This window comes from Cottoperca gobio, chromosome 9 (genome assembly GCF_900634415.1).
Source record: "Cottoperca gobio chromosome 9, fCotGob3.1, whole genome shotgun sequence".
In the NCBI taxonomy this organism is placed as follows: domain Eukaryota; kingdom Metazoa; phylum Chordata; class Actinopteri; order Perciformes; family Bovichtidae; genus Cottoperca; species Cottoperca gobio.
Window position 1 is genome coordinate 9284715 of NC_041363.1, and position 16315 is coordinate 9301029.

Genomic DNA, 16315 nt, shown 5'->3' on the forward strand with positions numbered 1-16315 from the left:
TACGGTCAAATAGAGTTCAAAGTGCAAAATGCTCATAATGCAAAGGCAGGCTATGGAGGAGTTTAGAACCACAATCAGTTCACATGTGTCTCTGTGTAGAATAATGTCGTGGCTGTGTATACACCACCAGCAGAACCAGCCTCCATCTCTCTGTCTCAGCAGTTTCATCCAGCGAGCACAATCTCTTATGATTGATTGATATTAGATTGAACTGGCTGGCTGTTGTTTCGGCACCATTGACTTCAGCAAGAGTTGCAGCCAAAGATTACAACACTGATTGCATTTCAATTTTTAATAGAAAGTTGGAATATCCAAAGTTCTTTCTTGTGAGTTCACACAGAGTGTTTTGCACCATTAGCGATCCTCAGAAAGACAAATTGGTTGCATTACCGGCTGCCCAATGTTCATTTATTATTTGTAATAATAAAGTGGCATGTATTTGTGCTCTCCCGAAATTGATTATGTTGTACAACGCACTTTTCGGGGAGGATGATGCTTTTTTACAACCTCATAAGTCATTTGAGTCTCAGTGGCAGTTATTAATGTGTCTGTGTGATGAGGTGCCACTGAATCAACTGGGCCTGCTGCTGTTGGATTCAGTGGAACATGCAGGAAGACATGAGCCTACTGTGTGTGCCTTAATGACACGCCACTTCCTGCCCGGCCAACTGTGGACCATTAGACCCAGATGCAGTGCGTAACTGATAGGGATTCCCCACATATTGAATAGGTGTGCATGGCACGGCAGGGATGATGATTAGGGATGATGCATTAGCAGCAAACAGGTGAGAGGCTGCAGTGTCGGGTAGAAATGGATGAACTAATTCCACCAGACTGCATCCATTCATCAAGCATCTATGAGTGGGAAGTAGGGGGGGGGGGGGGAAGTGTGGGGGGTGAAGGAATGAAAATCAAAAAGAAATGGGTGGCATGCTGTCAGTTCTACAGATAAAAATCATACAGTGAGTGACTGGGTGATAAAGGACAGATAGGACCTGAATCATACTGTTGGTTACCAAGGATACAACAGTATATTTCTTTATATTGTGCTCAACTCGCTCTGCTAAAAGCTCACGTTAGAGTTGGATGTTAGAAATTACAGGTGAAAGTCAATCAAGCAATCCAGAGAAAGATCTAAATCATTTCTACAGTAATGTAAGAGATGAATTATTCACTATCAGAAACAGTAGAGTTCCCACTAATACATTTTCAGATTTCTATCCGGCAGACTATAGTGAAGCAGCCCATAATTGCTCAGGGCATGAAGTAGTACTTAAAGCCCAGACCAATGTAGATCAGAGTGCGATGCACACCAAAGTGACAGGCACCACCAGTAACGAGTCCATCACGCTAACCTCTTTACTGTCGCAGAGGAAAAAAAGTTAAGGGTACCATAATGCTGCAACAATGCTTGCACATCACTGCAGGCTATATCCCACGTTTGCAACAAAAAACAGTGCAGAGACAAACTTTGATCAAAGGGGAAGAGAATTACAGCACTAGTTAGAATTTAATGAAGGCACATAAAGTGCAGATCTCAGTAATCAACATCTCAACGAAGTGCTAGCAGCAGGGAGAAGGCTGCAGCTGAAAGCAGTGGAATGGAGTTTTTTGATACAGCTGGAACACATCTTTAAACAGATCTGAGCAGTCGCAGTGCACAAAGGCATCCTGGGTAGTTTTAAACTGTGCGATGAATGAATTCTCACATAACCACTAAGACTGAGAGATCCAACAGCAACATGTACACGTACAGGGTGATCACGCCTTCATCCGTCCAGCCTTATCTTCTTCAGCAGGATGTTGGAAAGCACTTCTCTGTAGCGAAAGTGAAAACCCCAATATTATGGCCGGCTCAACTCCAACTCCCCCCCCCCCTCCCCCTGCCCCCCCTTGGTGGATTATTACTGTATGTGGCTATTCTCTCAAAAGGTCAAGAGAAGCGATTTGTCTCTCCACCACTCTATACTGTCTCTCACTCTGAATCCCAGTGGTGTCTGGGCGGAGATGATAGAGCAGTCTGTTCCTTCCCTCACAAACTCCCTGACCCCCCCCCACCCCCCGCTCCTCCCCTACTCCCTACATTTCTCCGTCAATCGGTCATTCCCTCACGCAAGCAATCGCTTAGTCTCCTTATTTATAATAAGGGCACAGTTGGCATCATTTCATAAAGTTTCAGTGTTTGCATGTCTCCCTTGCTAATTCACTCCTGGCAACACTCATACATGTTTTATAAACCTGCTTTAGCCTTGTGATGGAAATGAGAAAAAAAAAAGACTTGATATTTGAACCTTTTTTCTTTTTTGCAAGTCTAATAAGCGTCTCTTCTCTATTGAGAAACATTGGCATACTAACATTTATGTATTATTTTCCCACCACATCAAAAGCTGGTGATGTTGCTACTTTTCATTTTCTGTATTTCACTCCCTGGACACCACGTCTTACTTTTCTCCTCTTGCAGCTGGCAGTGCAGATTTGATTCAGCATTTCCCGACTTCCCAAACTCCCTGTTGCTTTTTCTCTCTGCTTCACTCACAGATGGCGGCTGAGGAGGCTCCAGGGACACTGGGATTGCGCGGACTGATTTGCTGGATACCCAGCTATAATATGTATTCACAAAACCCAACTGACTCCCCATTGTTTTTGCTTGTTTTGCTCTTGTGTCAGTCCCCATCCTCCCCCTGACTTTAAGAGTCATTCACTCTCAGAAGATGTGTCGGAACTTTTATCCATGTATTTGCTGTGAGCCTGACTTTACAGGGCGAAGTGTTATACAGTAGTTCTTATAAGTTGGAAGTGTTTCACGAATATTTAAATCTCTCTTTTACAGACTGTAATTGCCCTAATGTGATAACCCCAGGTTAAGAATGGGGCTTTTGAGGAGGGCCAACCCACATTTTTCACATTTATGTGTCTATGAATAAATGGAATATAAATCAAACCTGATCCATGTGAGTAACTCATTAAAAAAGCAGTCAGAGGTTAAATAGAGTGATGGAGGGCATAGTTTAATTTGACCATCTTTTCTCGCACTGTGAAGCAGGCCATTCAGCCTAACTTAAAGAGACCTTTTTGGGATCTTACTAAGGAAAGCGAATTAATGAAGCATAGAAAACTTCAAGCGTTTAAAGTGGGGTGAGAACACAAAACTAATTGAGTACCAAAACAAAGAAAATAATCCCTCCCCCCCACACACATTTTCTTCTCCAGTATATAGACTTCTGCTATAACCCAGATTCCATTAAGCTAAAAATACAAAAGTATTCATTTCACCTTGCAGTGAGGTATTTGATAGCAGGGCCGGCTGTAGAGATATAAGCTAGGTGTCATAAATGCCCATTTTACACTGCTGAACAACACCCACTGGAAATGCAATTAACGTCTAAGAAAAGACATTCAGAACAAAGACACTTGAGAACAAAATCACATTTAAAGTCAAAGAACTAAGCTTAATTGTTTTCCCAGACTTTGAAGGTAGGTGAAATTCAATTTCAAACTCTAAAAGACCATAGCTGCATCGAATTAGGCTTACATACTTCGTTCAATCTTTTCCCTGTGAAAATTACACCCAAGTAATGAAATATTTTCATATAGCCATAGGGGAAGCTTTTCAAGGATAGATGAAAAACATTTATTCAGAATAAGGGCACTCTGTGATATGATGACATTGCACCACGATAATACTGCTGAGAATGCCTTCTTTAAGAGCTTATAATGATAGGTTAGATCTCCACTGGAAATGATGAAACAACAGTGAAATTCTGGTAATGTGTGACCCAAATTCTGTGAGGGGAATTTTCACTTTTGTTAAACAAATGCTATCTCCAACTTTTTATAAATCACTGTATTACCTGTGCTTTCTAAGGTTATCATCACTTGAATTCTTGGAAATATATATATTTTCATCTTCTCCACCTTCTTTGTTTTGAATAGTTGTCTCCACTTTTGAAATGCACCACTCAAGAAACACTCTGCAGTCTCGGAGCCCTCAGGAGCCGAAGGGCTACATGTTCTATTCAGACTCACGGTAGTTTTGAAAATAAGTCTGCCTGCCGTCAGTTTGGATTCACAAACCAAAGTGTGAAAGATGTGACGGAGATAGCGGGATGCAGGCTAAGAAGAGAGAGAGAGAGAGAGAAAGAATATTTCTGTGTCTGTGTGTGAATTTAGGAACAGCGGATGTGCTTGAGCATCGTCCACGGCTGCTTGTCAAGAGTTGAGATTTGCAGTCCCAATGAGGTGTGTGTGTGTGTGTGTGTGTGTGTGTATGTGTGTGTGTACTATATTTTGGCAACATCTATCAATCTTTTTCTGCAAGCTTGGAAAACATCCTTTTTTGCAGAATGGAGAGTCACCGGCTTCCTGGGTAGAGTCAAGTGAGTGATGCTTTTGATTGTGTATCCATGTGGGTGCTCTGAAGTAGAAAGAGCCACATGTCACTTCAGAAAGTCATTCCCGTCATGTCCTGCTCCTCTGGACTGAGTAGAGATAAAAAAAAAAAAAGGCTGCTGACAGTATTTTGTTGTGTAACAAACATCGGGCTGAACCGGGCTGACCTGTGATTCCTGACAAAACTGGGAATGTGGAAGGAAACGTACGCGAAGACTTCATGAACAAATACTCGTTCCGCCGAGGCAGCGGACTGTTGTAGCACACGGCTTTCTCCTGAAGAGGTCTGATCGTTCCCATTACAGATTCAGCAAATGTTTCTGTTCAGTCAGCTTCCTCATTTGCCATGCAAGCTGAGCTGTCAGGGGGCCACAATCTTTCCCTCAGTCCTTATCGTGCTTCCTCTCATCCATCCCGTCTTCTTCGCCTCACTTTTCCCTAAGTGGCCACCCACCCCTGCCATGACTTTGCTCACCAAATTAACCGGGGCACCTATTGTGATTGGACCAGCCAGTGCAAAGTCAACTTCAACCTCTCTTATTAATTGGATATTTTGGCCTCTCCTATCAAAGTGAAGAGGCTATGGAGCAGTGGAATAATGTTGTTTGTGCAGACCTGCACACACATACACACACACACACACACACACACACACACACACACACACACACACACACACACACACACTAGAATTAGCAGATGATGATTTCATCAGTGAAGAGGCTTTTTATTCTGTATTTTGGGTCTTTGATGAAGAGCAAAACTTTATTTTTATAGCAATTACTCAACGTTATACAAACTTAAATAAGCTACCTTTCTCTTTTCAAAAGGATAAAGACCACGCCAGAGTTTCTTAACATTTTCGTCTTGTTATATATTTCAACTTTTACTATGCTAATCAAGTGAGAATGATCTAATTTCTCTTTGCAATCTCAAACAGAACTTTAAACAGTCATTATTGACAGCAGGTTTGGAAAGAGTTTTATCATCTGTGTTATTTCATTAATAAGAACTAATAATAAACTTGTTTGCAGTTTATACACTGCTTTAGAACGTACTGGGACCGGCCCTTTGCTGCATGCCGTCCCCTCGTTCCCCCTTTCCTGTCTATCTTCAGCTGTATCAGAATAAATATATCATAATAAATTATATATTACAAGGAATTGTTCTCGCTTTAGATCCAGTAGCTAGTTAACTGCTAATAAATGCATAATAAAGTATGTATTAATCTTAATAAAGCAACAAAAAAGCTTAGTTAAGATTTAACAATAAATAATAGGTAAGTTAGTTACACTCCATAAATATGTATGTAATGCTATTATAAATAATTATAAGAAACTCATAAGGTTTTTTTTAATGTTCTTAAGCAGTCTATAAACCTGTAACAATTTCTTATTAGTGCTTATAAATGTCTAATAATCTAACAATAAAATGTGTTTATGATGCTATTATAAACAGTTATATAGTCTTATTGACACATAATAATGTAAATAAGCTTCTTAAAAGGATTTATAAGACTCTTTTGCCTATTAACCAACGCTTATTACATGGACCTTAATATCGAACGTCATCCAAATATGTATGCCTCTTTAGGATCCAAAAAATGAAAAGATTCAAGAGTTATTTGATCCTTTCATTTTTGCAATATTGAGTTTGTCTAGTGAGGTTTTGTGGCTGAGGTCCTGGGCGCCATGTGGTTCAGTGGGACTTTGAAAGCCACCATTCACCGACCCAACTGAATTCAGGCCAACCCGAATTGTGCCTGTGCATTTCATCCAAACATCTGTGGCGTCCAAAGAACATCCTGGAAGAGACCTCTCTGCAGATAAACAAACCAATTGGAACACCCCGTGCCATCCTCTGCCCCACTTCTCCCTCTGCGAGGCACAAGCCTTTCATTCATATTTACCCTGCACAGTCACTTCTGCCTTTGTGGCTTGTATTGCGTCTCTGTTGGTGCTCTGTTCCCGCGTCCAAAGGAAACAACAATTTCTGCATCCTGCCCATCCTGAAAAATCACTACGTGAGGTCAAATTGTGTTTGTATGGCCTCTTACTGTTCCACTCTCAGCTTCACATAATGACTTTGACCTACCCTGAGTTACTCATCATTAATATGAATGAGGAGCAATCAAAGGACATGACTGCGATAAATAAAAACAACTGCTAAAGTTGTTTGAACTATAAAGAACATTGATTCCAGCAGAGGAACTCTCTCCTTGTGCATCCGCTTTAACCTTGGCACCGCAAGTATTTCAAGTCTCCAATGAATACATTACATGTTACTACCTGATGGTTTGTTTTTGTCCAGATGGGGGAGCTATCATGCTACCCAGCAACAGCACAATGGTGCACCACTGTACAGCCTCAGTCTGTACCTCTTCATCTCTGTCCTGGGAGACTAGGTCCTACTGCAGAACTACATCTACAAAATCTTGCAAATATCGTAAACAGCGTTGCAAAAAGTATGAAAGTGCTGACTCTCAGACTTCAGGATGGTGTTTGTTCCCAAACAATGTAGCGATATGGTTCCTGCTTTTTTAGCCCATTTTTATTTACAGATTTCTCTCTGTTGTCTGTCGTCAATAGAGCTTTCTGTACAGTACGTAAAGATATGAGCTCTATTCAACTGTTCTCCTTACAATTACTTGTAAATGAAGGCTTTGAAGAACTAGCCTGCATATTTCACATTCATTTTAGGGAGAACTTCTGATAGTCTGCTTAGTCTTTAATGTCTGCAACTAAAGGTAAGATGGATGTACTCTCTGAACTTGAGTTTGACTATAGTTTGAACAGAAACATGTCAGAGTTTGTGTGTTTGGTCTCGTGGATGCATGTGTGCTTGCGTCTGTGTGAATGCTGTATGCATATTTCAGTGGTGTTCCTGTGGATGTACTTGAACAATGTTTGTGCATCTGTTTTGGGGCTTATGTGCGTGAAAATTTGTGCATGTGAATAGGTTTGTGTCGGGTGCCTCTCACTGTGTGAAATGCCGTGGGTTGAATCTCTCCAGTGAGAGGAACAAGGGAGGGAGACCACTGGAGAGCAACAGATACAGCTTCTGGCCCAGAAAAGGTTCAAATATGTTCTCTCTATCTGTGGGAGGAAAGAAACCCATGGCAGAGAAAACAACAACAAATGATCAACTGCACCCTCCTTTCTTTTTCTAGCATCCCTCTCACTTTCCATCTGTAGTAGTCGTACATCGCCAGACCTTATTCCCACACTACATTCGCACTGTGCCGTCGCAGCAGAAAGCATCTCTCGAGATGCTTCATTAGAGAAAAAGATATCTCCCTCTGTTAGTTTTTCTTTTTCTATGTAGATCACATGGAACCCAGTCCTGTTCAGCTCGAGGGGGGTTGGTTACAGTGAATACGCCTGCTGACATTAATAGCATCGTATGTGGATCTAGAACTGCTTTACAGCCATAGAAAAATATTAATAACAATAACATATAACAAGCTAAAAACCTAATTATTATGTTTTTGTGAAGTAGCAGTGGCAGAACATATATTTTTTTTGACTCATTTAAATTGCCGGCCTTAGATTAATCAGTTCTGACAATTAATTAATTTAGACAGGCTGCAACCTGCAGAGAAATACACAATGAAGTGACTTTTATTCAAATCAAATTCAAATCACTTAGTGTTCAGCCGCAGGGGCTGAAATTTTCATTTAGAGGGAACCGAGCTGAATTCAAAATGCACTGTATATTGTATGAAGTAACAGAGAGAGAAAAAGCACACCCGTCCACATCCGACCCTTTAGAGGCATTAACATAATGCTCGATGTGGGAGAGCGTGGACTGAAGTGGGCATGATTATTTCAAATGAAAACTTTTTCACCCTGAAACCTGCAGCCATTAACTCTGGCCTTGAGTAGTGTTACATTATTGAACTGAAGACCGCTGGGTTCTAAAGTGGGCTGGGGGGGGGGGGGGTGTAAAGATTATGCCAGTTGCTGGAGCCCGTGGGATCGCTGCCACATCTCTGCAACTGTTATTTTTATATCAAACTGAATGTGCAAAAAAAAAAAAAAGTGACACATGACATGTTTTTCTCCTTTGGCTTTACAACCTCGGTGTGATCTGCCACTGCTGAGAAAAAAAGGGGGCAGGTCTCCTTGATGTGGTTGAGTGCATGCATTTATCTCTAAACAAAAGTATTGCAACATTAATGAATGATAAGGGCTGCAGAGTGCAATCTGTGCTGTACAGAGAGGGCGTAAGTGTCTATATTATATAATCATGTGTGCTTCTGACACTGTTACCTCTTGATATACTCACTTTTGTTAGAGTTGGTGACACTGTTTTCCCTCTGTTACCCTTATCGCAGACTATTTGTTAAATGCCATCGAACGTCAGAGTCTCTCCTGCACTTCTTTTCTCCGCGACATACACAAAAAACGTGCACATACACACATATGAGTCGACTCTGTTCCCTGTTAGCATTCATCTCCTGTGAACAGCCATCCCCTGGAGGTTCTGGACTAATTGTGTTGAGTTCCTAGCTGAGGCACTCTGACGAAGTGGGAGGTGCATGTACACTTCATCTTCCAGCACTGACAGTTCTGCACTTCTCCACAAGTCAGCATCTTTGAGGTAGAGCGTGGTAAACAGAGAAGGTGCGGGGAAGGTAAGGCTTAGCAGAAAACTTGGGAGTTCAGCGTGTCCTTGAAACTTTATTGACTGACAGTGCAGTGTCAGGGTGTTGTTCAGGAACTAGAGACAGCTGCTTTCACCTCTTATTGTCGTCACGCTGATATGACGGCTGGGCCACATCTAGAGCATCCCTGCTTTGGGATGTAATGCATCGATTGGCTGGTACAATGCAGCGCAAGATGTTTACAACAAAGTGCTGATTAAAGCTCATCCAACTCACCCAGAGGGGTAATTTAGTCTGTTGAGTATTTTCCAAGCACCCACTCTCATTCAGAGTAAGTAAATGTTTATATAACCGTCAATCACTAATGAGTCCACTCACACCGACTAGCAGTTACAAATGTAATTGTTTGACTATAATACTGCGGCGAGATGTGAAAAGAAACTCTAACTGAGAAGATTCAATAAAAGGTTGAGTCTTTTTATTAGACGGCTGTGCGAGTTTTACACCAAGCTAAGCCCACTATCTTCTCCTCTGAAGTGCAAATGAGTCTATAATTAGATTCCACACGTGAGATCCTGAAAAGTCTATTATTGAACAGTCTGCAAAGGCAGCAATGAATGGCCACAAAAACTGCAAATAAGGTGATTTACATATCTGCAAGAACATATAAAACTATATTAGTTTGTTGGATAAAAGGGGAAATAAAAAGTTGTGATGCTGCAACGGAGGCATTTCTACACATACAGTAAAGGCTTTCACTGCAGTACTTGTAGGTAGGGTATTCATTTGATTAGCATGCATGGTGTTAAACAATCACTGAGTGTTGATAAGCTGGTACGGGATTGATCTTTAATGACTACACTTTGTTTTAATTAGTGTCTGTGCGCCAGGGAATGTAAAGCATTTGGAACGACAATTACAATAATGAATTTGCCAGATATTGGCTATAATGAAGGCGTAGACTCTGGCAAACTACGCAAAAAACGCAGACACACGCACAATAACACTTTCTCTCTCTTTCATTTACCCCCACACTTACATACTAAATGCAGCATGACAAACTCCTGCAAGAGACTTGGCATGCTGAGTGCCTAATCCCCCTGTTATGTATTCTTTTTCTGTCTCCCCCCTGCTTCCTTGCTGCAGCAGCAGCTCTAAGTGCCACGCGGAGGAGATATGGCAAGCCCGTCTAAAATGTGTGATGTAGACTACTGTGGGCACCATAGGACTCATCGTGCAACATTCCCTGTAGCCAGTACTGCACTGCAGCTTGGTACTTGTCCAGATAACACCATTGTGTCTAATTGGTCCTCACTGCCGGAGTCTGGCATCAACTAGGTTCCTTAAAAGCCCCAGTTCGCAGCATAATGTCAGCGAATAGATCAAACATTTATGACAAAAAAAGTACTCACTGCCTAGTGTATGTTTTTTTTACTCTGGGATGCCGAGATAATGTGACCTGATCTCTCAAAGTGTCAATGCCAGTGTACATTTTTACTCTCAGGTGGATGAAACGCGCGTCCCTTTATATTCTCTCTCTTTGTCTGCAAAAAGGTTCTAAACCATTTGTAAAATTTCAAATAGCTGCGGGCGGTACTGTTCAGTCAGTGTCATACTGACAAGAGGACAAAGGTGGAGCTTTTTAATGTTTACTACTCTATCAACATGGAACAAAGATGTTCCAAAACAAAATAACTTTTAATTCACATGCTGGATGTGAGGAACGATGATTCTAATTGTTTTTTTACAGCCTCCTTTCACCCTCCTTTGTGGGCGAGCGTTTGATTCTCAAACGATAGACTTTGGATGGAACACTCCTTCAAGGAGGCTTATTTTTCACCAATGGCACTCGAGTGCTCCCTTTCTCTGCGAACAGAGCAGCAGGATCTTGGAGATGCACTCAGAGCTAGTAACCATGAAGTACGGCTCGTGTCAGGAGCTGAAGGACATCAACTAAAGAGGGCTTACACGCTTAATCGTGATGGTTCATTACATGTGAATGAGAAGCATTCTGAGAGGATTGTTGTTTAAGCCTGAGAGGGGCTGAGCATTTTCCTTAGTAAACAGAAAAGCTATTGCGATATCACTGAGCAGAATAACAATTACATCCATTATGCAGTGTGGATTTTTTTTTCTCCCATTCCCCATGTCACTTTCTTAAAAGAAACCTATGAAAATGACACTCCACCTGACCCGTCTAGAGACGCAATATCACCTCAAGGTGCATGCAAACAAAAGGTGCTATATTAGTCTGTGATGCTATACACGTGTTAATCGTGTGCTTTTCTAATAAACATTGTGAAAATCAAAAAATATGACGTGTGTATGCAGTTTAGTGTGCTGTGATAACGCAGGGTATCATGTTTATGTGTTAAGCAGTGTTTTTGAGCAGAAAAGCCTCTCTGCCTACCCTTGAGCTACTAACAAAGGTCAATCTATTCTAAGTGAGGACTATACAACACGCCTATGAAATATCAGCTCCCACTTGTTTACCCCATTAAATGTCTGATAACTTTATCATCGCCATGCAAGAGCCTCACGACCTGAATGCTCTTCCATCCAGGAAGCCCAGAGGCACTCGCAGTACAACATCATTACAAATGCAAGAGAACACAAAACCACTTGACAGGTTTACACGTTGCTGTGAGTTGTGCGTGCGAGAGAAAATCAGGGGGTTACAAAGGCTATAGCATAGGTTGTTGCTTAGGCTTACAGCTTGTCCCAGTACGTCTCTGCTTATGTCTTTAGGCCAACCCAGGCACCTCTTTGCTACACAGCACGAGCAAATGAAAAACTAACCTTAGCCAAGCCGTAAAAATCACTTCGGGCATAATTTAGGTAGACCTGAATAGAGGTGCATGACAAACCTTTTTACATTCCCCTTCCCCCTAACTGAGCATACACACCTCCCTTTTTAACACATTGTCCTTGGATAATTATAGCCAGAAGCGTAGGGTTAATTGAACTGAATTAGGTTATTCAATATAGCTCAGCTGAAGAGCTAAATTATCGAGTAAGGGAACAATACCTTGCAGAAGACTGAATTCTTCAACGCATGCCCTTTTAGACAGATTTTCAATTTCCATTCCATTTTAAATTTACAAAATGGGTTCGCTGTTAACTTTTACAATATGTCGTCTTAACGCCAACAGGCTACTTATACTATAATCAGTATTTACTAATGTGGAGAACCACTACCTTTTGTGGATATCAGTCACATTGAGCACTGCCAGCTATATTAAGCCAATAGCTAAATACTGGAAGATTGGTTTCTATGAAAATATGCACATCTGCTTCCTGGACATATTAATCCCTGCAATATGTATTCAGCTAATCAATGATAGTAATTAGTAATCAGGTTTTAAGGTCTAGATTCTATACCTAGGAAGCTTGAATAATAAAGATATGTTCCTACTCGTGTTACAATAAATCAAGCCGGTTTGGCAGCTAAAATGAGACTACAGCAAGCGTGATTACAAAATAAATGAACAAAATCATTACCAAAAATGGCAACTGCTACATTTGCAGTAACATCTACTCTCTTTAATGTACATATAATGGCTTTTACATGGAAAACATATTAAGAATAGACTTATTTTGTTGTATTGGAGCAAACTTTATTTACAAAGAAAATTATGAGATTCCCATTCTTCAGCGTGGATAACACTCTGATGGATAAATATGTTCCAGCTGACAACCTGCAGGGAGAACAAGAAATAGAGCAAAAAAGGGATAAGAAGACTTGCATACATACACCTGATGACAGAAAAGCAATTTCTCAGTCGACATGAGTGAAGATAAATGTGACAACAACTCTGACCTGCTCCCACCTGATACACATCAATGTCTGCAATGAACTGTCACATTAACTTGCTAAAGTGCAAGCTTATCTAAACATAGCGTCATTATCAACCCACATGACATTTGTTGCCGTCACTCTCAGACACCCAGGTAATTTATTTAAGATATGCCGCTAAGCAAAAGGCTGAAGAGGAGTAGGGAAGGACATGCATTGTCTGAGGTCACAGTTCAAACCAATGTTGAAGTAAATGTCACATCATCCTGACATTCTAATGAAAGCAGATATGCTAGATACACATGGCAGTCATAATTACCTTAAAGGCTGAGTAATAGCACATGTCCATTTTACTTCTTCAGGATGTGATGTCTGACGACGACGAAGGGGAATGCAAAGCCACTGCCGAAGAACAGCACCATCCCGGCGAGCAGACGCCACTTGTTCTGCACGGAAAATGGCAGGTTCTGTAAAAAGACAAGCGTATTATGATTCAGTGAAATTCCAACACATTTAATGAAACTTTTGATTACATTATCCCCTTAACTTTTTAACCTCACTCACTATTTTCGACTGCATATTGTTCTTAGAAAGCAATTGATATTTTAATATGTTCCTGGCAACAGATTTTACAGTTTAATTCAAATCATCATGTGCAGGATATGATCTTTATTATACATCAATATATAACAAAGCAGCCTTGGTCAGAAGTTAATGACAGGGCTCAGAGTAACAGAGCTTTTTAAATGTTTTATTTAAGTTCTGGGATTGCTAGTGCAATTAAAAATAAGGGGGAACAAAGTGTCTCAATGACAAGATTGCAAGTCTCACATTTGCATTCCCCTAGTTTGTTCATTCATTATATAATTTGTCATGGGAGAGTGGCACAGATGTTTCACACTGTATATGGGCGTGCAATTATGTTCATTTTAAGAACTGTACCTGGAAAAATAAAGTGAATAATTTATTATATTAAAAACAACCCTAAACATATGTAGGGGCTAAATGAAAAAAAGACACTTCAACAATGATTCAATTAAATTCACTCCTAGTAGAATGCAAATATGGCCCAAGAAATAGAGTATTAACAGCACACTCCGTTATATTTACTCATCAATATGGTGTACAAAACTATACGTTGAAAAGATCTGTGAAGTTTATTTTGACCCTAGGTACGACGTCAATAACTACACTTGTTCTAAATGTAATTATAGCTGAAGCAAACAAGAGTTGACATCTACACATTAGCAGAAAATGCGAAGTATGTTCAAACTGATACAGGTGACGTAAGTCCAATATTAACACGCGAGGATCACCTTCCTCTTGGTTCGCTTGTTGTTAGCATCGAGCTGTGACCTTAAGTTACAGCACTTAGCCGGAAGTACTGAACTCCTGTTCACATTAATGTAAGCGTTTATTAATGTACTAACGTTAGAGTCTTAACAAGATATCTCATAATAAACGTATACCAGCTTGTCAGATAACTATAGCTGTCTTCTTCTGGTTTGCTAAAGTTGCTTACTTGTAGCATTCAGGGAGTTAGATAACGCTAGCGGTTAGGTTAATAACTAACCACCTCTTAGCCACAAAGCTAATGCTAACCAACCATACATACATACATACAATACAGCGTTTGCTATAATACGTCTGTCATCATCTGTAGATGTAAAGGATAACATATATATACCCGTGGCTAGTTTTGTTAGCATTACAATCTCGCTCTTGTCAAATGAAAGACATGACCTCCAAGTAGCTAACGTTAGGACCAGGCCTGATACAGACAATATCACATTTAAAACAATAATGCCGCTCTAAGGAGATAATCTTACATTCCCTGGTCCTTCACCATAGTGTGAAGAACGAACAGCAGACGTTGTGAATCGTCTCACAGCTTGTCCCAACATGATTACAGTCTGGTTTCTTCTTGCTTCTAGCCGCAACGCTGTTATATTCAACCTTCTTGTTTCTGTGAGCAGACCGGCGGTAGAGGGGCGCAAAGGAGTATGGGTAATGGAAATGAGGCTATAGCGTGTGGGAAATGTAGTTCAAATACCGGATAATTGACTACTGCTTATCTCTCTCTTATCCTCAAGTAGGGGCTGAGGTTATGTGTGTTGGTCCATTAGAAAACAATATTAAATGTGTTACGTTGTGAATATATATATATATATGTGTGTGTGTGTGTGTGTGTGTGTGTGTGTGTGTGTGTGTGTGTGTGTGTGTGTGTGTGTGTGTGTTTCTACATTAGGCACATCTGTTCTTGCCTTTAAATTGATTGTGCCAAATAAGTGCAGTCAAGACAATGAATGTCTTCTTGCTACATTTAAAAATATTGATAAATTGAGATCTGGAATTGGTATTTTGACTTGCATGTGTGTGAGGTTGCTTCAGAGTAAAATACTATTGTTTGATATCGTCACAAATACACGCTGCTTTGGTAATACCTATAGCAGATATAATGACTGATGCTGTGAGCATCCCTAAGCACTGCTGCTGCTACCTTTTGATTGATTAATGATCATGTGTACATGTGCAAACAGGGCTTTAAACCATGTTACTTTAGAGGATGTTTGAAGCACACTACTGTTTATTCAGAATTTGTGTAGATGAATATACTTTTTTAGGTTTGAATGTCATGAGAAAGTTTTCCAAAGTAGCCTCAAGCTAAAACTAGATATTGACTAGATTTTCAAAATGTTGCAAATTCCCTATTAGGCGATCTGTGGGTCTATGTCTGTGTGTGTCAGTGTGGATTTATTTATTTGATAGTCTACGTCTGCTACTCTTCACCTGATTTGTTTCTTTTTTATCATTGACAAAAAAAAACTTTCACTGTCATGTATCCACTTCAAAAGAATTTATGTACAATTTCCTCCTTGTGTCTGTTTGCATCCACAGAGATTTTTGCTGGGAAATGTGAGACATGGGGTGCACGTCTCTCGTATTCTCCTGGGTCAAAGCAGAGTTTAATCAAACTGCCTGTTCGATGTTTTAAGCTCTGTCACTCATCAAATCCAAAGCATGAACAATGGTTTGACATTTAATGTCGTCCAATGCCTTTTGTCTAATGTTTTCATAAATGAGTTCACAGATGTCAAGTAATGTGATGCATTGGCACAGCGTCATCACAATATAAGTGGTGGTGTAAAGTATGGATGGGCACACACATTAGGCTACATGTTACATAGAAGTTAGAGAACGAGGGACGGAAAGGATATTGACTGTGACAACATGAGCATCTCTCTGCCTGAAGCTGTTCTGCTATTGACCTGAAAGAGAAGCACTTGGAAAGAGCAGCAGGGCTCAGCTTACTAATTACTTAACGCATCATTTTGGGCGTTTGCTGTTTTTACACTTCTGTTTTTCTATGGATTAATTAGATTTTATATTTCACAAGTCCCTTGTGCATTTTTCAACAATATATTTATTAGCCTAACATCTGTATTAGCATCCTAAACAACAAGGCCATTTCAGATCATCATCATGGATAAATCTACAAGGATATTTAACATGTTGTCCATGTT

At 40.4% G+C, this 16315-nt stretch overlaps 1 protein-coding gene across 1 annotated transcript; it reads right to left on the minus strand.

The window, feature by feature from the left end:
- Window positions 1–12590: 12590 nt before the first annotated feature.
- cox7c (cytochrome c oxidase subunit 7C) lies at window positions 12591–14790 on the minus strand. Its single transcript, XM_029439982.1, has 3 exons — window positions 14621–14790; window positions 13111–13258; window positions 12591–12693 (listed from the first exon to the last, which is right to left on the minus strand). Exons 1-2 carry the CDS (start codon window positions 14693–14695, stop codon window positions 13142–13144), a joined length of 192 nt encoding a protein of 63 aa, XP_029295842.1. The 5' UTR covers window positions 14696–14790; the 3' UTR covers window positions 12591–12693; window positions 13111–13141.
- Between the last annotated feature and the right edge of the window lie 1525 nt (window positions 14791–16315).

Bases quoted from the DNA above. Each gene is read 5' to 3' on its own strand.
- cox7c (XM_029439982.1), bottom strand. From the start codon at position 14,695: ATGTTGGGACAAGCTGTGAGACGATTCACAACGTCTGCTGTTCGTTCT. The intron at 13,259-14,620 runs GTAAGATTATCT...GTCTTTTTACAG, and splicing joins ATGGTGAAGGACCAGGGAAT to AACCTGCCATTTTCCGTGCA.